At 37.9% G+C, this 24,549-nt stretch overlaps 1 protein-coding gene across 1 annotated transcript; it reads left to right on the top strand.

Annotated features, from left to right (window-relative positions):
• On the top strand, nt 1-24,306 carry COPS8 (COP9 signalosome subunit 8). The gene is made up of 8 exons (XM_083362614.1): nt 1-194; nt 2,045-2,115; nt 3,278-3,326; nt 5,944-6,076; nt 7,462-7,569; nt 8,482-8,544; nt 21,299-21,340; nt 22,173-24,306. The coding sequence occupies exons 1-8, from the start codon at nt 111-113 to the stop codon at nt 22,250-22,252; spliced, it is 630 nt and encodes a 209-aa protein (XP_083218740.1). The 5' UTR covers nt 1-110; the 3' UTR covers nt 22,253-24,306.
• The last annotated feature ends 243 nt before the right edge of the window (nt 24,307-24,549 follow it).

Raw genomic sequence — 24,549 nt, 5'->3', positions numbered from 1 at the left:
GTGGAAATAGAAGAGGTGAATGCTTGCCCGCCTCCAGGAAGTTTCCATTTCCCCGCTTGTTAGGCCAGTGTCTCCCAAGAGTTGTTTCGAAGCGGGCGCGAGGCGCCAAGATGCCAGTGGCGGTGATGACGGCGACGAGCGGCGCCTTCAGTTACCGAAAGTTACTGGAGCAGTGTGAGACTCAAGAACTGGAGGTAAAGAAGGGGGGAGGGGCCGGGGGCGGCGTCCATGTAAACGCGGGGTGAAGGTGGAGGAGCAGGAACTCTGGGCCTGCGCGCGAGCTACCAGGCACGTGCTCTTCCCGCCAGTCTCAACCACTTCAACGAAAGTGGCTGCAGAGGAGGCAGGTCTGGGAAGCCCAACTAACCTGGTTGGTTAGTTGATGTCTTGGCTGCAATTCTTCTCCGAACAATATAGCAAAGGGAAAGAGAAAAGTTCAGTTTTGTAATTGTCATTTCACACTTAGCGAGCCTTGGAAATTTTCTGCTAAATTTGGAGAGTAGCAATAGATTTTTCAGAAACATTGCACACAATCCTTTGCATTTTATTTTTGTGTTCTATTGATTTTATTCCAGTTTCTTGGTTGTTGTGAGCTGCCAAGAGTTGTTGAGAATCAGGTGGCATACATCTTAAATAATATTTACATTAAAATTAGTTACAGAAATTAGACTTGCCCTCAGTTAAATGTTCAGAAATCAGCCTGTTTCTTCTTTCATTAAACACAGTTGACTTTATAATGTGTTTGTACAGGTAGTCCTCAAGTTATAACCATTTGTTTAAAATTAAAACAAGGCACTTGGTCTGAAAAGTTGTGGCTGTCACAGCATCCCTGTGTTTGTATCACCATTTGCAAATTTCTTTGCCAGCTTCCCCTAAGTAAAGTCATTGGGGACGCCTCCAGGGAAATTTACAAGTCAGTCCTGCAAATCACTTCTGCCACTTTTTCTCCCAAGAAGCCCCACTACAGAGTTTGAGATCCCAGGGACCCCCATTCTCCATGGCAGCTCACTTTCATAGCAAGTGCCATCCATACCACTCCCCTGCCCATCCAGGGCACCTGCACTTCCAAGTGTAGCTCTGGCTGGATGGCTCACATTTCCCAGGACCCACCCCTGGTCCCTCGCATCTGCCTCTTCCTGCTTGTAAGGTGCCTCTTCCTGCTTAATAACCCACACAGTTCTGGGGTTACAACAGCAACCAGAATTTCTTTCACTAAGTGATGTGATACATGATATCATATATTATGACTGGTAATCCTGGTCCCAATTGCCATCGTAAAATGTGGTCTACCTGTATGAACTGCATTAAAGAGAAGGACAAATTCATAGTTATTACAAATACTACAAATAGAAACTACACAGTTACTACAACCAAAATACTACAAATTTTGATTTCAATACTAGGCCTGGTCAAAATAAGTCAGCTTAAATCTGTTGGAATGTTATATGGAATAGGGATTCCAAACAATACTATTTGTGTTGTAATTGTCCACTGGTAAAAATTGTAATCTATTAATGCCTCAGTAATTTTAAGACTATTTTATTAGCTACTTAAAACCTTTGCCTTTCATTAGCTGAGGCAAGTGTAGTGAATAACCACTTTCTCATAAATGTACATGCCTTATTCTCCTTTGCCAGATTGAAGTCTATATTTCAACACATTAATGTTCTTTTAATTTTTTTATCAACCTTTGTTAATCAAAATAATTAGACAATTATAAATGCTTGTAAAAGGCATGAGTAGGTCCTAAAGCAAATTGGTTGTCCTTCAAACTGAGTTTGAGAGTAAGATGAAGGAATGTCATATCTGAATGAAATAAAGACTTGTTTAGTGATGTATTTTGACCAGAGTTTTGAAGATATTGAAATGTGTTTTCTTACTGCACAGAGATGAGGATGGGCTGTATCGTGCACTTTTGGAAAGCAGCTGACTGCCTAAAACTTCTTTTCAGGGGAAAAGAATTGGTTTTTACCAGTGTTCTTTGTCCTCAGCTATATACTGCTTTGTATAGGACACAATATAATCTTATGTTGATTTGCTTAAGGCCCCTGGAGGAATAACCACCTCACCTGTTTATGCTCAACTCCTGGCTTTGTATCTTCTGCATAATGATATGTAAGTAATATGTTTTAATAATAGGTCTGGACCTATTAGACATATATAGGCATATTGACACAATTCAGGTAATGTTTTTAGAATTAGAGGAATTTATGTTAATTGGTAAAAAGGTTACTTAGCATTCCAAATCAACACATTGTAAAAGCAAGAACGTGATGTAGCTATATGTAAAGTATGCTGTACTTTTATTGATTTTTAATAAACCAAATCTTTGCTAGTTAGCACAAGTAGGATGTTGAATTTGCTCATACTGTTTTAGGTATCATTGAAAAGCAAATTACTTGTTTTATTTATTTGTGTCAGAAGCATCACAATTCAAATAAGCAAATTACTTCATAGATTGGAATGTATTTCTCTAAAGGGAGTATCTTTCCCTTTATTTGAACATGTTTCCACAAATTTACAAGTAAATAATTACTTGCTTAACTCAAATCAGTTATTCTCAGCAACTATTTGGGAAGCTTTTTTTTCTTTTTTCTATTTTGGAGTTCTTGAATGACAGTGTTACAATGCCACATATAAGACAGAATACAAGAATTTTTAACATGAACATCAAAGCAATAAGAATGTAAGGCACAAGATAAATACTTAAACTTTTGTGTTGTAAAATGGAAATATGTAGCTTAAACCCTAGGGTTAATAGAATAACAGAAGTTATAAATTATGGTTGTGGAACATCCTGCTTGTTGAAGTACTGGGTGCTCTATCGCTGGAGATTTTCAAGATTGAACAATGTTTTTTCTGGGATGGTCTGAAGATTCTAGCACTTGGCAGAGGGTTGGATTAGAAGACTTCCAAAATCCCTTCCCACTCTTATGTTCTATATCAGTGGCTGCCAACCTTTTCTATACCCTGCACCCCTAGAACACTTCTGATATATACTCGCACCCTTTACAAAAGTTCGAAATAATGGCAGTGAATTATGCATATACACTATAATTTTGAAACCCCAAGTTTTTGCACCCCCTTTGGGAACCTCTGTTCTACATGATAGATAAAAACAAACAGTATGAAATCTGTATTCTTTTGCCTTAAAAATGTATGTGCAGTATATATTGATGTGCTTTCAGAATGATGTAACTGGAAATTCTAGTAAATAAGCATTATTAAATAGATTTTATTTTTTAAAATGTCCATATCACTGGCTTTTTTTAATTAGGAATAATGCCCGTTATCTCTGGAAGAGAATTCCTACTGGTATTAAGTCTGTAAGTATTTTTCAATGCTATCAAAAGAAAAAACACTTAATATCTGGGAACACTATTGTTTTTCCATTTTTATTCAAATGTTTATAATATGTTTTTAACAATTGTAGTTCAGCTGTGTTAATAGTTTTGAATATTGAGCTGTACTTTCTAAAAATGGAGGGAAGGTTGTTGAGAAGGTGGTGGGTCTCCAACTGATAAGAACCATGGAAAAAGAGCATTATCTTGACTAGTGTTTCTCAGTCTTGGCAAATTTAAGATGTGTGGACTTCCAAATCCCAGAATTTCCCCAGTTATGTTCAGTTCTGGAAGTTGAAATTTTACAGTTGCTAAGGTTGAGAAACAGTGTTCTAGACATATTCCAGTCTGTTTTCAGGCCACTGCTAAGACAGTTTTGGTTGCACTTGATAGAATTGGGGTGGAGGTGGTGCATCCATCTTTGTGTTCCTTAATCTCTGTCTTTTGATACTGTCAACCGAGGTACCATTTTAAGCCAATTCTGTGGGTCAGAGGCGGAGCACAGTTTTACAGTGATTGCCTTTTTTTTCTTCAGGGCTGGTTCTAATCATTGTTGGTGGAAAGTTATTGCTCCCAAATCCTGCTTTATGGGGCACTGCAGGATTCTATTCTCTCTCTTCCTTTTCAACTTCTACATGAAACCATTGGGTGAGGTCATCTGCTGGTTTAGGGTTCAGCATACTGATGATACTTAACTATATATTTTGACTATAGATAGGACCAAGTGCCAGGAGGCTATATGGGTTTGAATGGGGAGCAACTGTCTAAGTCAGTACTACCAAGACCAAATGGCTGTGGATGTTTGGCATGCTAAGATCTGGGAATATTCCATCTCTGACCTTTGATGGAGTTACATTTACTGACTCCAGGGTTTTGTGCAATCTAGGTCTTCCTGGACTGTGAGTATCAGCTATGGCCAAGAAGGCCTTTGCACAGGCGCATCAATTGTGCTGTTTCCTAGATGAGAGGACTTTGGACAGTGACTCATGCTCTGGTCATCTCATGGCTTGCCTACTGTGCCACATTCTTTGTGGAACTGTCCTTGAAGTCCACCCAGAAGCTTCAGCTGGTCTAGAATATAGTAGCACAGGCAGTGATGGGCATACTTTAACATGTAACACCTCTGTTTTGCAAACTGACTTGTTCTTAGTTTGCTTCCAGATACAACTCAAGGTTTTGGTCATTATGTATAAAGCCCGACACAGCATGGAGCCCGATTACTTGAGGGACCATAGGATCCCACAGTATCCACTGGTCAATTTAATCCTTTGGGTTTCTTCAATTACACAATACCATGTATCAGGATCCCAGAAATGTCCCTCTGAAATGAGATTCCTCCTGAGATCTGTACAGTTCTGACTTGGCTGATGTTTGGAAGGGCTTTGAAAACCTAGCTCTTTGCCCAGATGGTGTACGTTTGTTCCTTTTTATACCCATCCGGGGTTTTTTTTGTCATTCTTGCCTTTCTTATTCTTCATGTCTTCATGTTTTTAACATTTTTATTGTAACTGTCAAGACTTATTGTCCAGTCAGGGAGCCTGTATGTTTAACATTAATAATAATAATAATGAGGTTTAAAAGTGATTTAGTGGACAACAGCAATCAAAATATTGCAGAATATGCAGATTGGGTTTTTTGCATTATAATCTTAGATCAAAATGACATTAAAATCAGATCAAAGTACTGTAAAAGAAAGGGGAAACAGTTAAAATAAAGCCCTTCATACACTAGCATGTATGTCAGGATCTACTTTTGTCATGGATCATATTCATGAATAATGATTGCAGTAGCACAACACTCTGTATTTTGCCTTGATATTTCACTAGACTGCAAAATAAATTCTCTGTAGGGGGCCTGCCCAAACATCAGCTAATGAGAAAAATTAGCTCTGCTTTAAAAAAAAAACTGGCAGCAAAGCAGCAGCAGGTTTAGCCCTCTTTAGCAGCTCAAGTTAGTTTTTAATATATTTTACTCTTTAATTTTTCTTTACTTAGTTATTTGTTATTTTTAGTTACCCATTATTTTTTTAGATTTAGCCAGCTGCAATATAATCTTAGGATATCCTGCCAACTACCTTGATGAGGACAGAGGGAATAGCTGCAGAATATGACAATGAATGTTATGAATGACATAACAGAGGTTATTCTTAATTTAAAAAACAAGATTTGTTGATATCTCTATTCAATAGGCTGTGCCAATTGTGATTAGTAGAACTTAATCTTACGATAGTATGATTGCCTCACTTGCGAATCCTGAACTTCTATGTTTGCTATTAAATATTGGTTTCTCAACTTTATGATATTATTATCATAAGATGCCAAGGAGTATATTAGGTGTGTGCAGAATAATATAATATAATATTTATAACAGTTGGGCATGCCTATACTGATGGGAATTGTAGTTCAGAACACTGAAATATATCAGGTTGGTTATCTTTTCTCTAATATGCCTTAAACATCTTCCTCAAATTAAAACTGAATTTAAATCCTAGATATAGCAGCAGGCCTAGAGAGAAGGTGCCAAAATATTCTGTATAACTAAAGGCATATTTGTTTTGTTTTGTCAAGCATCTACATCTTTATTCTCAATTCTTTCTCTGTAGACAAATCTTGAACTTGGTGCAATTTGGGCAGTAGGGCAACGAATCTGGCAAAGAGATTTCCCTGGAATATATACAACAATTGATGCACATCAGTGGTCTGAATCCATTCAGCCAATTATGGAAGCACTTAAAGGTATAAATATCCTAGTTAAAATTGTGCATATTATTAACCATGAAAGGAAATAGAAACAATGGTTTGGGTGGCCCCATGCTTCCTTTCCTATTACATTTTAAGAGCCTTGCCTTCAGGAATTAACCAAGCCAGCCCACTGAAAAGAGGCTGGTTGATGTAGGAAATGTGTTATAGAAAGGATAGGAAAGGGGTGGGGTGGGGTGGAGTGGAGTGGAGTGAAGAAAGAAGAGTTGCATGCACAGTTTAAGAAGGGATAATTGTTAATAGCTAGGTTATGGTTTCAGTATATGCTTCTGGGTGGATGTATACCAGGGGTAGGCAACCTTGGCTCTTTTATGACCGGCTGGCTCAGGAATTCTGGGAGTTGAAGTCCACGAGTCATAAAAGAGCCAAGGTTGCCTACCCCTGATGTATACTGTAATAGAGTAGCCTTTGGCGAGATGGGCAGCATATAAATTTAATTTAAAATAGTAGCAGTAATAATAGGTTTTCCTCCAAAGTTGTTATATTGGTAGTTTGGGGGTGGGAAGATTTCTTGGGAAGAGTATCAATAGGAAGATGGTTATAGTCAGATTAAGGATTGAAATTTGGAAAAAGTACACCCAAAGATGCTTCAAGAACAATTATTGTTTCTGAATTACTTTTTTTTACATGCCTTCTATTCTGCCAAACTCTTTAACAGAGAGTTTCCACTCATTTTAACGATATAAGTTCAGTTTTGTGCAGAAACTTCAACTTGTACTTTGGCAAAGGAAATGTATGTAGCATTAGATTGAACATTTGTTAGAGAATTTACATTTGAGCTATACTTTATGTTTCCAGCAAGCCAATAGAAACTGTTGTCTGCCATGAATACCATGATATCATTATTCTATTGAGATTTGGAGCCATGCTTAACAGATTTTCATCTTCATTGATAAATATATCTTGACAGGCTCTTCCATTTCAAAACCCTGGTTCCAGTTCCCAGGAGAAATATCATCATTTTTTCAGCTTTGATCGCTGAAATATTGATAGATTGATATTTTCGATCAATCAAAATTAAGCTGCCACTGCTACTTAATTTGAGATAATATATGACATAAGAAATAATGTGGGGTTTGGTTAAGATTGACATGCTCTATAAATTGGAATTCAGTATTTAATTTTTTACGTTTTGATTATAGTTCATTAAAAACAAGTGTTGAAGTAAATACATTTTTCATATATTTTGATTGGATACTGTTTCTATATAAAGGGTCATTGCTTGTTTACATGATCTAACCAATCATCTCCCATATAAATGTGGACATTTCCGATTATTCTCAAGAGAAACTTACTTAAGAACACAAAGTGTTTTCCTACCCTTGATAGGCTAGCTTTGCATTAATTACCTCTCTTAATAGATGCAACAAGGCGGCGTGCGTTTGGACTAGTCTCTCGGGCATATCCTTCCATAAGCGCAGATGATTTTGCAGCCTTTGTTGGACTTCCTGTAGAAGAAGCAGTAAAAGGTACTAAAAATATTTGAGAAACATCCAATTCTCTCACTGCTCTATATGATTTGATAGTGGGGGAAGCTGATTTCTATGTTATCGTAGCTTTCCTCCACAGTTTATGACCTCTTTAGATTATCTTGCAGCCTAGATTGAAAAATCCCTTGTCTAATAATAGTCATGCCTTTTCCTTAATATTATGCATCATCTGTTAAGTATCTTTGAAGTTAAGTGTTAAATTTTAAATCAATACAATCTTGTTTAGCAACCACAGTTGAGATCAGCTAAGCTAAGGTCGTTAAGCAAAGCAGTCACTAAGTGAAACTGTGCTTGCGATCTCCAGCTTTCCTTTGCTTTACAGATTTGTGAAGGTCATTGGAAGATTGGTCAGAGTTACTTTTTTATCACTGTTGCAAAAGTGAACAATATTTGAGGCAGTTGCCAAACAAGGATTTTATTAGAATTGTATTACAAAACTCTCAGTTGTTACAACTGTATTTTGTAAACAAAAATGAATAATAGCTTTTCTAAATTATGCATATTTTTAGAATTGCTTACATTTTTGTTTTGTTGATTTTTTTGGAAGATTATCAACTTACAGGATATGTGGTGATGTAGAAATATTTTACTGGATTGTTTCATTCCTTTGATAAAGACTACAAAATTGCCCAGTATGAGATAATTTTAAAAGCAAAAGTGAGTTTTCTAAAATTTGTGCTTAGTATACCGATATTACTGTTAAAGGATAACAGGCTGAATAAAAATAAAACTAACTTTAATACGGTAGTTCACTTTATAGGAAATGGAAATATAGCAAGGAATAAAAAACAAGAAATAAAAACAAATCAAGAAATTAATCCCATCCAATATTTTTCATATTCAAGCGTATATGACACTAATTATAGCTAAAGAACTATATTATGGTTTTAGGAGTTCTTGATGAGGGATGGCAAGCAGATTCGTCAACTCGAATGGTTATGCCTAAAAAGCCAGGTAGGTGGAGCTCTAGTTCCATGAGGATTTGTGGAAGTGGGAGGGAAAGGGAAGGGAGGTGGCACTTCAGGATAACTTACATTGCTTACCTGCCTTGGCTGCACGCAATTAAAAAATGTAATTAATATTTACATGCCAACATTTCTTTCAAATGTTTAAAATAGTGGGAGATGCTCCTAAAGTGTCAAATAAATGAACTAGTGACCTATTTGAATGGGTGCAATGTGTTTTAATTAAATGGATATTTTAGAATGTGTAACTTGAATGGAAATAAACAGGAAATGCCTCAGCTTCCTTTCTCTGTCTGATAGAGAATAGAGACTCAGTTAAACATATTTTTCAGTGTCCTTAACTGATGCACCTTTATTGAGTGAAATATAATTACAGTTAAATGTGGTTACAATTTTGAATACCATTTAAGTTGTCAAATTAAGTTATTTTTGCTAGTTTAAATTTATATTTTATATAATTAATAGAGGGATAGAATCAAGATCACATGAAGTGTTAATACCACTTTATAATGCCTTGGTAAGACCACACTTGGAATACTGCATCCAGTTTTGGTCACCATGATGTAAAAAAGATATTGAGACGTCTAGAAAGAGTACAGAGAAGAGCAACAAAGATGATCAGGGGACTGGAGGCTAAAACTTACAAGGAACAGTTGCTGGAATTGGGTATGTCTAGTTTAATGAAGAGAAGGGTGAGGAGTGACATGATAGCAGCGTTCCAATATCTCAGGGGCTGCCACAAAGAAGAGGGAGTCAAGCTATTCTCCAAAGCGCCCGAAGGCAGGACAAGAAGCAATGGATGGAAACTAACCAAAGAGAGAAACTTCCTGACAGTTAGAACAATTAATCAGTGGAACAACCTGCCTCCAGAAGCTATGAATACTCCACAGTGAAAGTTTTTAAGAAGAGACTGGACAGCCATTTGTCTGAAATGATATAGGGTTTCCTTCCTGAGTAGGGGGTTAGACTAGATGACCTCCAAGGTCCCTTCCAACATCATGATGATGATGTCTGTAATGTGGTTTACTTCTTTGCTGAAAATTTTTCTTCAAACTGTCTAAAATGACGGCTGTTTGTTATGACCATCGTTCTGCATTTTCTTACTTTGAATTACATTTGCTTCCAGCAAAACATTTTTTTAGACTAGTAAAATCCTAGTATTTTTTATTTTATTACCTTCACTACTTCGTTGTACATCCAGAGAGTTTATAAATAAATTTAAAAGTACTGCTACCAGGATAGACTGGAACATACAATAAGGTCCAACCTGCAAATTTTCATAATTTATAAGTTTATTATTTCTACTTTATTATTTCTATTTTTGCTTCCTGTACTTGTTAACAATCCAAGACTCACTTTTTTTTATCCCATGCTCGTAGAGTTTGCTTAACGGCTTTTGGGGAGGAGTTAAGTGACTTTTCACAAACAGATTAATGAGAGACTTAACAGACTTTTCTTATGAAAGTTAGTGTTTGTTGGAGGATTGGAGTGGAGTAGTCTCCCCCTGATTGGGTAGCATTGCTGAGAAAAATAGTAAAATTACTCAAGGCAAATTACCAAGAGTTTTCTCTGGTTTGATGGACAATTTAGGGTTGGTTGATATATGAAGACAGAAGAATGGCAATTCCAGCAAGTACACTTATTTTTCAGAAAGACACAAATCCTTCTCAAGAATAGACATGATTTAGATTTCAAGATATTTGGCTACTAAAATTTACAAGGTAGAGATATTAGATCTTTTTCAAAGAAAATACAAAATAGAACAGAATACAGCTGGAAGGGACCTTGGAGGTTTCCTAGTCAAACCCCCTGCTCGAGCAGGAGAACCTATACCATTTTTAGCCAAGTGACTGTCTAGTCTCTTCTTAAAAATCTCCAGTGATGGAGTACCCACAATTTCCAAAGGGAAGCTGTTGCACTGGTTAATTGTCCTCGCTGTCAGAAAGTTTTTCCTTAATTCCAGGTTGCTTCTCTGTTTGATCAGTTTCCAACCATTGTTTCTTGTCCTGCCCTCTGGTGCTTTGGAGAATAATTTAACCCCTTGTTCTTTGTGGTAGCCCCTCAAACACTGGGATACTGCTATCATGTCGCCCCTTTTTGGATGAGATAAAAAGAAGAGATTTAAAGAAATCCACAGCACATAGAAATATTTCTGAACAAATTAAGATCCTATAGCAACAAGTATCCCTGTTAACAGTGAAAGAAATGGAAATAAAATGGAGGTATATGAAAGAAATAAATTTTGAATTTGAGAATAAACCAGGAAAGTGATTGGCTGATAAACTATAAAGAGAAAGAAAATGATATTAAAATTATAAGAGGGAGATATTGTATTAGTGGTTAATGTGGCTATGCAAAAAATATTTTGTCAATATTCTAATTTGTGTAGAGAACATATTTCAGTGGAGAAAACATATATTTCAGAAAGCAAAATGACTGAGCATTACAGAAGAATGAATTATGAATGGGCTTATAATGAGAAGTTTCAGAAGCTATTAAAAAAGTCAACTAGGAAAGGTACCTCACTAGTTGGGTTATTGAGTCTGTATTAGAGTGTTTTGAGGATTGAATATGTACAACCTCTTCAAAATATAATGAACTCTATTTTACAAGGAGGAAAGATGCCACATACTTGGGAAGACTCTTGCCATAATATTAATATTCAAAGAGACACAAGATTTGCAAGAAACCACAGACCGATATCATTATTAGATAATAATAATTGTTTACAATTTTAATTGAAAAGCTGAAAATAATTCTGAATTAATTCATGGAGATCAAATGAATCAATGGAATAGTTTGCCTCCCGGAGCTGTGGGTCTTCCATCATTGGGGTTTTTAAAGAATAGACTGGATAACCAGTTGCCCAGGAGGGAATAGGGTCTTTTGACTTCAGCAGGGGGTTGGATAAGAGACCTCAAGAGTTCCCTTTCAGCCTATGATTCTATGTTCTATTCTAGGTTTTTACTTAAAAGACAGCTATGGACAGTGTTAGAACTGTGTTGGATACTCTGGAATATTTGGCACAATATAAATATACATGTAAGCACGTAAAAATGCAAGTAGAAAAATAGGGACCACTACGGTGGGAAGGTAACAGCATTCCGTGCGCCGTTGGAGTCTAGTCATGCCGGCCACATGACCATGGAGACGTCCTTGGACAAGCGCTGGCTCTTCGGCTTTGAAACGGAGATGAGCACCGGCCCCTAGAGTCGGAAACGACTAGCACGCATGTGTGGGGGAACCTTTACCTTTACCTAATGGAAAACAAGCTGCATTGATCTTTTTAGATGCAGAAAAGGCTTTTAACAATTTAAACTGGATTTTCTTTTGTTTTTTTAAATAAATTTTATTAGTTTTTATAGGGTTAGGGATAAAATAGGGTTAGTATTAGGATTGGGGCTTGGGTTAGGGTTGGGATTGGGAATAGGGTTTCCCCAGGTAACATTTTCAATATTTAGCAAACAGCATATTGTCTGGGTACATGTATTTAACTAACAGTAATAGATACAGTTAATTATCATAACCCGCTTTCTACAAGCGGTGAGACGCTCCGACCCTCTGTACTTTCCCCAAGGAGCCGGGAGCGAAGATGTGCAGCCTCCTGAGCTCAGGCTGGTCTACCTAAATGCCAGGTCCGTTGCTAATAAGGCTCCTCTTGTTCGAGACCTAGTGGAGAGTGAGCATGCGGACCTGGCTTGCATCACGGAAACCTGGCTGGGCCCAGAGGGTGGTGTCCCTCTGGTTGACCTCTGCCCGCCTGGTTTCCGGGTACTGCACTAGCCTCGAGCCCATGGTAGGGGCGGAGGAGTGGCAGTAATCATCAGGGAGACCCTTAGCCCGCGGGAGACCACCGTCCCTCAGATAGTCGGGTGTGAATCTCTCTTTCTGAGATACGGTCCTGGGGCGCAGCTGGGCCTGCTGCTGGCGTACCTTCCACCTAATCGTGCAGCAGCAGCCCTGCCTAAGCTACTCGATGTCCTCTCGGGTTTGGTGGTTGAATTCCCCAAACTCATGGTTTTGGGCGACTTCAACCTACCGTCCCTAGGAGGGTCGTCCGAGCTAGCTCGGGAGTTCATGGCTTCCATGACGGCCATGGACCTGTCGCAAATAATTTCAGGACTGACTCATGAGGGAGGCCACACCCCCGACTTGGTGTTCTTATCTGGACGGTGGCGTGATGATATTGGTGGGGGCTCCCCAACCGTTATGCCCCTGTCATGGACCGATCATCACCTCCTGCGGTTAGACTTCCGCTTTGCCACCCCCCGCCGTGGGTGCGCGGAGCCAACCAGATGGTACCGCCCCAGGCGCCTAATGGACCCTGATAGGTTCCAGGCAGCGCTTGGGAACCCACCTGCACTCCCTGCTCACAGCTCGGCGGATGCCTTAGTGGAAGCCTGGGAAACGGCAGCCACAGAGGCACTTGACCGAGTTGTACCCCTGCGGCCCCTGACCCGTCACAGATCCCAACGAGCCCCATGGTACACCACGGAGCTCCGGGAGATGAAACGTCGGAGACGGGGCCTAGAGAGCCGTTGGAGATCCAGTCGATCCGAATCCAACCGGTTGCTACTAAGAATCCACACCAGGTCTTATCTCGCAGCGATAAGGGTGGCGAGATCCAATTACTTCTCCACCCTCATCGCGTCCGCAGATAATCGCCCGGCTGCCCTGTTCAGAGTGACTCGCTCCCTTCTGAACCAAGAGGTGAGGGAGGAACCCTTACAGGGTCAAGCCGAGGAATTCAGTCAATATCTGTTGGACAAAATCACTCGGACAAAATCACACTGGGCAGAGTCTGAGGAACAGGACATGGGCAGTCTTGTCGACGTCATCTGGGAGGAATTTGATCCTGTGACTCCAAAGGAAGTGGACAGGATTATGAGGAGGTTGAGCTCCTCCACATGCTTACTGGACCCGTGCCCTTCCTGGCTGGCTTATGCAGCTCGAGAGGGGACACGAGGCTGGTTCCAGGCGGTCATCTCTGCTTCTCTGAGTGAGGGCCACTTCCCCGCCTCCTTGAAGGAGGCGGTGGTGAGACCTCTCCTCAAGAAGCCCACCTTGGACCCAGCTTCATTGAACAACTTTCGTCCAGTCTCCAACCTTTGCTTCCTTGCGAAGGTTGTTGAGAGTGTGGTGGCGCATCAGCTTCCTCAGATCCTGGAGGAAACGGATTATCTGGACCTGTGCCAATCGGGCTTCAGGCCGGGCTACAGCACGGAGACGGCATTGGTCGCTCTGATGAATGATCTCTGGAGGGCCCGGGACAGGGGCCATTCCTCTGTCCTAGTCTTATTAGACCTTTCGGTGGCTTTCGATACCATCGACCATGGTATCTTGCTGCGGCGCCTCAGGGGATTAGGAGTGGGAGGCACAGTTCTGCGGTGGTTCTCCTTTCTCCTGCGACGCTCGCAGTCGGTGTTGACAGGAGGACAGAGGTCGACTCCGAGGCCTCTCGTTTGTGGAGTCCCTCAGGGGTCGGTCCTCTCGCCTCTCCTGTTCAACATCTACATGAAACCGCTAGGTGAGATCATTCGTGGTTTTGGAGTAGGGTACCATCAGTATGCTGATGACACCCAGCTTTTCATCTCAACCCCAAACAACATCAGTGATGCCCTCGACGTGATGTCCCGTTGCCTGGAAGCAGTTCGGGAATGGATGGGGAGGAACAGGCTTCAACTCAACCCAGACAAGACTGAATGGCTGTACATACTCAGAGCATCCCATCCCTTAACATCAGGGGTGAGTTATTACCCCCGGTTGATAGGGCCCGCAACCTGGGTGTCCTCCTAGACTCACAGCTATCCTTGGAAGAGCACATAGGGGCTGTGACCAGGGGGGCCTTCACTTGGGTTCGACTGGTGCGCCAACTACGACCTTATCTGGACCTGGATGCCTTACGTACAGTCACCCATGCACTTGTGACCTCTCGCCTTGACTACTGTAACGCTCTCTACATGGGGCTGCCCTTGAGAGCCACTCGGAAGCTTCAACTGGTGCAGAATACAGCTGCACGAACACTTTTGGGGGCCTCCCGTTATTCCCATATCACACCTCTCCTCCGTGAGCTGCACTGGCTTCCGGTTGCCTTCCGAGTGAAATTCAAGGTGCTAATGATGACATACAAAGCCCTACATGGCATGGGTCCGGATTACCTACGGGAGCACCTTCTGCCAACGTCAACACCCCTCCGTCCTGTGCGCTCCCACAGAGAGGGCCTCCTCAGGGTGCCACCGCTCAAAGAATGCCGGCTGGTGGCCCCCAGGGGGAGGGCATTCTCAGTGGGTGCGCCAACCCTCTGGAACTGCTTGCCTACTGAAATCTGGATGGCCCCCGACCTCCGCACCTTCCGGCGCGACTTAAAAACTTACTTGTTCCAGCAGTCCGGCCTGGCCTGATAGCTCTTGGGGTTTCATTTGTTTTTACTACTGTTTAATTGTATTCCTACCTTACTCTGTACACCGCCCCAAGTCCCTCGGGAGAAGGGCGGTATATAAAAACAAATAAATAAATAAATAAATAAATAAATGTTAATTAATCACTCAGTCGCCTTCTTACTAATATATATTCAAAATTCCACATCACATTCCTTTCTCTCTGACTCGTTTTTCTAGCCATTGGTAAAAGTTATCCCATGTTCTAAAGTACCGTATTTTCCGGCGTATAAGACGACCCGGCGTATAAGACGACCCCCTACTTTTCCTGTTAAATTATAGGGTTTGGGCTATACTCACCGTATAAGACTACCCCTCTTCCAACGCACACCAAATAAAAATTAAAAAACATCAGATTTGATTTTAATATGGTAATTTTATCAAATGCTTATGACATGCAGGTGCTTAGTAGGAAAACTGTCACTTATAAACATAAGGCTGTTTGTCATCAAACATGTAAACATAAAACAGTGCAAGTGGATTAAACTTTTCCTAATTCACTCTAAAGCTGAAAGGAAGGATAAAGACAATAAACCCATGGGAGCTGCCATGCTGTTTCTTTTCTAAGCTGTCAACCAAACTGGAACTGATGATGATAGGAGGAAGATAACAAACAATATAGAGAGAGCAAGTGCCGGGCAAGTCCCTGGCGAGTCAGCAACGCCCATCGTAACTCCAAGCTATTTTTACAGGATTTGCTGGCGTGACAGTTTCCCTTTAAAAGCCTTCAAAATCCTCCTCTTCATCATCTGATTTCATTAGTACATCAATGACATCTTGTGATACACTTGTAAGGCAGTCATCGTATGGATCTAATTCCGTATCAGATGGTGTGGTCTCAGCTTCGGCTTCCTCTTCATGTTGCCACAAGCAGTCATCCTCTATACCATCTAATGAATTTGATATGCCACACTTCTTGAAAGACTTGATTATTGTTTCTGCATTAATATCATTCCACGCTTTTATGACAAACTTGCACAAAACATCCAACTGATCCGAAGGGTTTTTTTTCCGGCGTATAAGACGACCCGGCGTATAAGACGACCCCCCAACTTTTGAGAAGATTTTCAGGGGTTCAAAAGTCGTCTTATACGCCGGAAAATACGGTACACTGAGTCTTCTTTCTCTTTAATCTCTAAAGTCAATCTATCAATTTCTGCGCACTCTAGAATTTTCTTAATTAGTACTTCTTCAGTTGGTAAGTTTTCATTTTTCCAATATTGGGCAAATACAATTCTTGCTGCTGTTAATACATGTAGCATTAGATATCTACAATCTTTCTCCTACTTGGCTCCTATTATTCCTAACAGAAACAATTCTGGTTTGAAGTCTATTAGTTTTTTAGTCATCTTCTCCAACCATAGATATATTTTAGCCCAAAACCTTTTTGCTTTAGGGTATGTCCACCAGATGTGGTAATAAGTGCCTGGCCTTTGTTTGCATTTCCAACAATTGTTTGAAATATTTTTAAACATTTTCGCTAGTCTCACTGGTGTTGTAAAACATTTTGTATAAGTTTTATTTATGTGGCACTGCTTTAGTTAATTTAATATTTCTTTCTCATAATTTTTGCCACTTCTAATTCTATATTATATCCAAAATTCTTTGCCCATATTATCATTGTTTCTTTTACTTGTTCTTCCTCCATCTTTAAATTTAACAGAAATCTATAGTTTCTTGATCAACTTTTCCTCTGTTTTTAACAGTATCTGATCAAATTCTGTCCTTTATAAAATTTCATTATTTTTGCATCATTTTAATATCTCGTTTGAATTTGAAAATATGGCCACCATACTTTGTTCTTGTAAGTCTTGTCTGTCTTTCAATTTTCCTTCATTATCCAAAATATCTTTGTAAGTCACAACTTTATCGTAGTTAATTAAATTTGGGTAAGCAAAAGCTTCCATTGTTGAAAAACATTCAGGTATTTTAATATAATTTTTTTCTTTTATTTTTTCCCATTCTGAAAGAAGTGCATTCCTTATAAAATGGTTTTGAAAGTACCTACCGTATGTATTTTATTCTTTCTGTACCACAGAAAAGCATGCCAACCAATTTGTAGATCATGCCTCTCTAGGTACAATAGTCTTTTATCTCTAAGCATTATCCATTCTTTAAGCCATGTTATTAAAATAGTTGCTTGGTAGTATAACCTCCAGTCCGAGAGTCCAAATCCTCCACTGTCTAGCTTCTTGTAACATTTTCACTTTAATTCTTGATTTTTTCCCTTGCCAGATAAATTTCAATATTATATTCAGTTCATCAAAGAAGGCTTTTCCCAGCCTTACAGGAATCATTTGAAATAAAAAGAGTATTTTTGGTAAGATATTCATTTTCACTGTTGCTATTCTCCCCAACATTGACAGTTTTTCCATTTTTCCAAATCCAATTTTATTTGTTTTAGCAGTCTTACATAGTTATCTTCTTTTACTGTTACTCATCTTGCTATTTTTTGTTAGTTGATTTTTTTGTTTTTCTGTTAAGTTCTTTGTCAGCACTTTAGTCTTTTCTCTGTTTATTGTCAGGCCTGCCACTTCTCCAAATTTTTCTATTTTCTCCAGAAGTTTAGTGCTTGTTTCCAATGGGTCTTCCAGTATGAAAACCAAATCATTTGCAAATGCTTGTAATTTGTATTTTTGATCTTTTATTTCCAGTCCTTTAATTTCTGTATACCGCCCTGAGTCCTTCGGGAAAGGGCGGTATATAAATCTAAATAAAATAAAATAAATAATGTTTCTGTTCAATACTTCCAGTGTTCATATAAATAATAATGGAGATAATGGACACCCCTGTCTTGTGCCCTTTTTAATATTGAAGTTTTCAGTATAGCCTCCATTTACAATTATTTTGGCAGTCTGCTTACAATAAATTATTTGGATTGCATTTATAAAGTTTTTCCCAAAGTCTATTTCTGCAAGCTGCTGGAACATAAATTGCCAGTTTACGTTGTCAAACGCTTTTTGTGCATCAAGGAATATTAAAGCCATCTGTTCCCCAGAATGAATTTCATAATGCTCTAACACATTTAAGAATCATTCTTAGATTATTTTTATCTGTCTTTTAGGTAAGAAACCATTTTGATCTGTATGTATAAATTCAATCAAAAATTTCTTTAGTCTTTCTGCCATTATTGAAGCAAAGATTGGTCTATAATTTTTTATTGGTATCAAATCAGAGTCTTCTTTAGGTATTAAAATAATATTAGCTTCAGTCCATGTATTTAGTATTTTAGTCCATTAATGTTCATTGACAAAATCCCACTCTCTTCCATCTCTTTCAGTTATATCTAGGTCTTAATCTTCTAGTCGATCTTATCTGTCTCTGGTCTCTTGGTCTTGCTCCTTCTGCATGTATATTTTTAATTTCTTCCTCCTCTCTTTGTTTGGCCACTCCTTCTACTGCCATTTCTTCTTGTTTCTTTGGTTCAGGATCATCTCTTTCCAGAAATGCTCTGTAGTTATCGAAGAATTCCATTGCTTTAAGTGTTGTGTCCAGTCTATATCTTTTCATATCCCAATAAATTAAGATCCTTTCTGGAATCAGCCATCTGAAATTCACTCCTTTTTCAGTTAATTTCCTAGTTAGGAACTGATATTCTCTTCGAGACTCTCTTATTCTCCTAGGAATTTGTTTGAGGACTACAATTCCTTTTTGTTTGTATTTCAACGGTTTATCTCTTACTTTTCTCAAAATCTCATCTCTTGTAGATCTTTTAAGAAATCTAACATGCACTTCCCTGGTTACTTTATTTTTTCTACCATAGTTTGAGTTGACTTGATAGAGTTGGTCTAGTTCTCCTTACATTTGCAATTTCCCAGTTCCTAATGCGTCTGCATTAGTTCGGTTATCAAGCGTAAATCTCTTCGTTATCTTCTACTATATTTTCAAATCTTAAAAAGTATGAGACTTTTCCATTTGTATGATGGCTATCAAATCTTCTAATTCTCCATTTATTTGCATCAATTTCTGGTTTTCATCTTTTAAAACTTCTAATTTTTGGTCAACCTCAGTTGAGTTATCGTCTATTTTTTGAATTCTTTGTTGGTTGTCTATGATCATCTGTTTAAAATTTTCAATTTGAGAATCTATATTGTTAATTTTTTGGTTCATTTTATCAGATGTCCTTTTCAACTCCTCATAGTTTTTCGATGTGACTGCCATATGAGTAGCAATTGCCTCTTGAATTGCTTGCAGAGTTGTTTGCATATCTTTCTGGAAGGTGTCCGTCTTCTCTTGTTGAAGCATTGTAGCAATTGATCTCTGATAGACTGGACTTGCAGAAGCCGAAGAGGGAGCAGAAGATCCTTTTTTTCTAACTTTAGAGAGGGGGTCATCTTTATCTTTAAATCATATGTTGTAATCCACCAAGTAAGTCAAATTTTATAATCCAATAAGCTCCTAATAATTAGGAGAGGTAAACCATAAAAATAGTAAATGGTAAAAAAATCAGCAGGGCAAGGAGGAGGAGCAGAACAAAATAAAGGAGCAAAAAAAGAAAAAGAGGAAAAACATGCCAAAATTTATAATCCACAGAGTTCTGTTCAAAGGGGTTTCTTGGTATTTACTCCTTCAGAGACAGTTTATAACAATTCCAGATCAACTTGTATTTGTAATCCAGGGCAGTCTGATGACTCCAAACACAGTTTTTAATTATAATTATAATCCATCCTGTGAGACAGGGCAAACCAAAAAGAGTCTTTCCCAACCGGAAACTTCAAGACTCAAAATTCTAAGGACACTAAGAAGCAGTGTGTGGGCATACAACCAAATTTTCCTCCAATTGGGAAACTGCATATAATTCTCAGTTTCACCATTAGATGTCTGTTCCCACCATATTTTAAGAAAGTTAAAAAGTAAAAGTTCTGATGACTTTCCAACAAAAACTTGATGAAGAGGATCTATAGAACCAAAAGCTTCCCAAATTATCCTTCTTTTATGCCTCAGACAGCTTCGCTTGGTTTGGTAAGTCAATTTTAGTTTGCCAGAAGCTTAAACTGCTGCTTATAGTTCAGGAGGGAGGGGTAAAAAAGGAGATCCCTCCATCCCTGGAGCTAAGGGCTTTGTTCTGTGAAGCTGTTGAGATGTTAAAATGCTATTTCACAAAACTGGCATTTCCACTTACAGAGAGATAGGGGAAGTAGTCTCACCCAGATCAGCTGTTTGCTTTCGCTTTGCAGTTCTTTGTCTCCGATGATCAGCTGATAAGGCAGACCGCATGGGTGCCATCAGCCTTTCTTCCTGCTGGTCCTGAGGGCTCCTTTGGATCTAGCAGGCCAGCAATCTGCAAAGTTTCACCCTTTGGCCAGTCACCTCTACGGGGTGACTTTCAGTCCTGTTGGACTCCCCAGCTGTTAGAAATCGGACTTGGGGAGAGGAGAATCATTCCCCAGAGCCCATCTTGCAGCGATGTCGCTGAAAATCCTAAACTGGATTTTGTTGTTTAAGTTCTGGAAGATACGAATTTTGGAGAGAATTTTATGAAAATGGATGAAATTGATTTATACTTCACAGATAGCACAAATAATTGTTTATGGAGTTTTAACCAAACCATCTCGAGAAATAGAAACAAGACAACATTGCCCACTGTCTATTTTGTTTATTTTAGTTCTTTCATTTCAGAGACAGAAGAATAAGAGAAAAAAAGCATGGTAAAATGAGCTAAAAAATTTGGATACAATATACAAATGAATCAGTGGGAAAATACATGGTTGAAAGGATTGAAATGTACATTATGTTCTAATCCTGAAGATCATTTTGATAAAATGATGCATCATTGCTTTTTGTGACCAGATAAAATTGTGTAGAATGAATAGGAGTACTTAGAATCTTTGCTATAATTGTGAACAAAATGAAGAGACTTTCTATTATGAATGATGGACATGCAAACAAACAATAAAAATGGAATACAAATTAATAACTGAGTTTAGATTTTAAAGACTAATGTATAATTGAAAACTTGTGGGATTGACAGACAGTTTGACTGATTGGAAATTCCTTATAGACTTGTATGAAACAAAAAACTGCACTTATGACTTTTTTTGATGTTTAGAAAAATACTGGATAATAGAAAAAAGTGAACTTTTTTGTAATCATAGGATAAGAGATAATTTTGTAATCATGCTTATATTTGCTATTTCTTTTGTCTTTATCTGTTTTTTTTTATTCTGCGTCAGTTTGTGTTACTTTTTATGTTTTCTTTCAAACTAAAGGAGCCTTGGGATGGAGGGGGAGTTCTGTATTTTAAATTTCTAAAACCTCTAACAATGTGTCTGTTTGATAGATAGGTTTTGCTGTTATATATTTCAGGTCCTCGGGAGTCTACATTTAATAGATTTCAGCCACTATCAGGTATGTATATATCAGGTTTGTCTCTGTAGATGCCCCAGTCCTTTGGAACAGTCTCCCCGTTTGAAAATCCAGAGGGCCTATATCATCTTAGACTTATAGTCATCAAGACCTGGCTTTTCCCACAAGCACAGGGCTAAGAATGAAATCAGTCCAGCAATTCATGGAGTTGATGAGATGTTGTGGCACTGTGGGGTATGATTTTTTTTAAAAAAAAAATGGGTTTGTGAATATTGTTTATTGCCTGCTGTGAACCACCTAGAATTATCTTGTCCATAGGATAAATGGCTGTATATGTTTTATAAATAAATGTATTAATATTTTATATCCTTGCCATCTAAAAATGTTCTAGCATTGTATTATTGTCTGTTTAAATAAACTAACATGGCACATGCTTATATGTAGGAATTTGAAGCCTACTCAGTTTTTCCTTTATGCAGAAGTGGAAGCTTCTGAAGCTGAAATAATTATTTCCTTTGTGCTACTGAACACATAGCCAGTGGGTGCTTTTTCTTTTCAATAGCAACACTCACATTCCTTTATTGGCATCTTAGTATCTTGATGCTGTTCAGGATGTTGCATTAAAAATTATAAAATATCTAAGATCTAAATTCTTAGTATATGTAGACTTTCTAATGATGTGGATGAGGGCTTTGAAGGATTTGTGAATTACCCATTTACTGTGGCCCATGAACAAAATTTTGATCTATCCAGGATCATTCAGAAACAACAGAAGGAGGCAAAGGATACACCTGCAGCCTCCAGAAGTACAGCTTATTTTTGTAGGATGGAAATAATAATGTAGTTCTCATCATGTTTTCTGCTTTCTTTGTAGAATCTGCTCCAGTTCCACCAATTCCTAATGAACAACAGTTGGCCCGATTAACTGACTATGTAGCTTTCCTTGAAAATTGAAAACTGATTACTCATTCATGACATGCTATCTACTTTGAGATTCATTTGCATTTTGTTTACTTTGTTCAGTGTTGCTGTGTATGCACTACAATGGAACATAATTTTACATTTTACCATATTGATTTTATTGGAGCAAGTCTTTCAAATTAATTCTCATAATTAATTAGCTGAGTATGTAGACTTAAATAACTTATTGTGGAAGAAGTAGCTCCTCCCCATTTGTAAACTGTCATAAATTGGAGGAAGAGTTAGCCACTACCATGGCTTAGCTGAAAACCAAACATTGAAAAGGACAAGGAAGACCAAAATGCAGTCAAGTAATGCTCTTAAAACTAGGTCTATCAGAAAACATTGCAGTTTCTTTGATTATATATTGCTGTGCATTTACAATGTGTTTCTGCTTTGGCTTGTTACACATTGGAATATCTAAAGGCAGATTTTGAAGGCTATTATTTTGATATACTTTAAAAGATCTGTTCTTGAATATAAGCACACATTAAATTTGGGAGATACCAAAATATGTATTTGGTAGAATATATGCATGGCTAATAGTTCTTGTATAACAGTCCTGTTAGCATTCTGGTTTGAGACTTTAAAAAGCATCAGCTGATTTCTCAGATAGCTTGCTTGCATTTAAACCAGAAGGTTTAGATTGCCTTCTGGATGTTGCTTGTGCTCACAAGAAACAACATCTGATTGCTGAAGCCAGTAGATGAAATGATTCTTGAACTTCATTAGAACTTTTCTCTGTTGTAATTTTGCTTATGTGGGAAGAAATGGCACATTTTGCTTTGTCATTCAATTTTTGTATAGTATGCTTCTAGAGTTGTGGGTTTTTCTTTCTCCCTTGTTCTGTCAGTAGACATCATCATTTAATGATTCTGTTCAGAAATTAATGATATCTATCCTTTGTAGTGGCACTTCTCTCATAGTGCATTATTACTGTATGTTCTTAACTGTTTTGGATGTGTTTCAGTGCAAAAGGGTCCTAGTTTCTGCACAGTTACTTTAAAAGTATCTAAAGGAGTGTAACCATTGATTTTGCTATTTATTTGAAAACCTCAGAGTAGAAGGGAAGCTTAATTTTGGTATTATTAAAATATATTTACATCATTCTGGCCTATTTTAAGGTTAATTTTTCTTCAAGAGATGTATTTAGGTTTTACATTACTTTAGCACTCAGATTAACTCTGAGTTTTTGTGTGCGAGTTTGCATGTGTGAAATTTATGTACATTAAAGGTGATATTTTAATGGTCAGATCATAACCATGTTAAATATAAATTTGTCTAACTAAAATGTAAGTATGAAGTGATGAAAAAGTAAGTTACAGAAGATAAGACAACATTTGTTCCCTGAGAATAAAAAGATATTTAAGTGATTTAAGTTAAATAGAATGTAGGGATTTGTGCTAATCACATGAAGCACAATAGGAACAAAAAAAACAGTAGGCAAAACTATAAATAGTAAGAACTTGAATTTAACTCAAATATACTGTTATTTTTACATAATAACTTCAGGGAGGAAATGGTTATAAAAACTATTATTGGTTAGGTGTGGAAGGGGATGATCATGTTTATTTTATATTGTACAGTACAAGGAGGATATTCATATATTGATTGGATAAAAGTGATACAAAAAAAGCTGTATGTAGTGATTTCTACAGATAGTCCTCAACTTACAATCACAACTGAGCCCAAACTTTCTGTTGATAAGCAACACAGTTGCTAAATGAGTTTTGCCCAATTTTATTACCTTTGTTAACACAGTTGTTAAATGAATTACTTCAGTTGTTAAGTTAATAACACAGTTGTTAAGTGAAACTGTCTTCCCCATTGATTTTATTAGAAGGTTGCAAAAGATTATCACATGGCCCCAGGACACTGCAACCTTCATAAATATGAGTCAGCTGCCAAGAATTTTGTCCACATGACCACTTTTTTCAGTGTTGTTTTAATTTTGAAAACTCATTAAATGAAATGTAAGTCAAGGACTACCTGTATATGGAAATGGAAAGTGTTATGTATATGGATACAATATTGTGTTATGAAATGTCTTCATTTGAATATTTATATTTATTTATATTTATATTTATTAAATTTTTATACCGCCCTTCTTCCAAAGGACTCAGGGCGGTGTACAGGGCAATAAATATTAAAAACGAAGTACAAAAGTTAAAAAAACAATTAAATATTATGCCCGATATAAACAGTAATTAAAACCATGTTAAAAACCCAACCCTTAACCCATCAAACCAGGCCGGATTGCTCAAATAAATAAGTTTTTAGATCCCGCCGGA

Source organism: Vipera ursinii, assembly GCF_947247035.1.
Source record: "Vipera ursinii genome assembly, chromosome: 1".
In the NCBI taxonomy this organism is placed as follows: domain Eukaryota; kingdom Metazoa; phylum Chordata; class Lepidosauria; order Squamata; family Viperidae; genus Vipera; species Vipera ursinii.
The sequence above is the reverse complement of the archived record's forward strand: the minus strand, read 5'-3'. Positions and strand labels throughout refer to the sequence as shown.

Coding starts and splice junctions, on each gene's coding strand:
- COPS8 (XM_083362614.1), top strand. CDS start 111: ATGCCAGTGGCGGTGATGACGGCGACGAGCGGCGCCTTCAGTTACCGA. Junction 195..2,044: donor GTGAGACTCAAGAACTGGAG/GTAAAGAAGGGG, acceptor GATTTGCTTAAG/GCCCCTGGAGGAATAACCAC. Junction 8,545..21,298: donor GGTTATGCCTAAAAAGCCAG/GTAGGTGGAGCT, acceptor TATATATTTCAG/GTCCTCGGGAGTCTACATTT.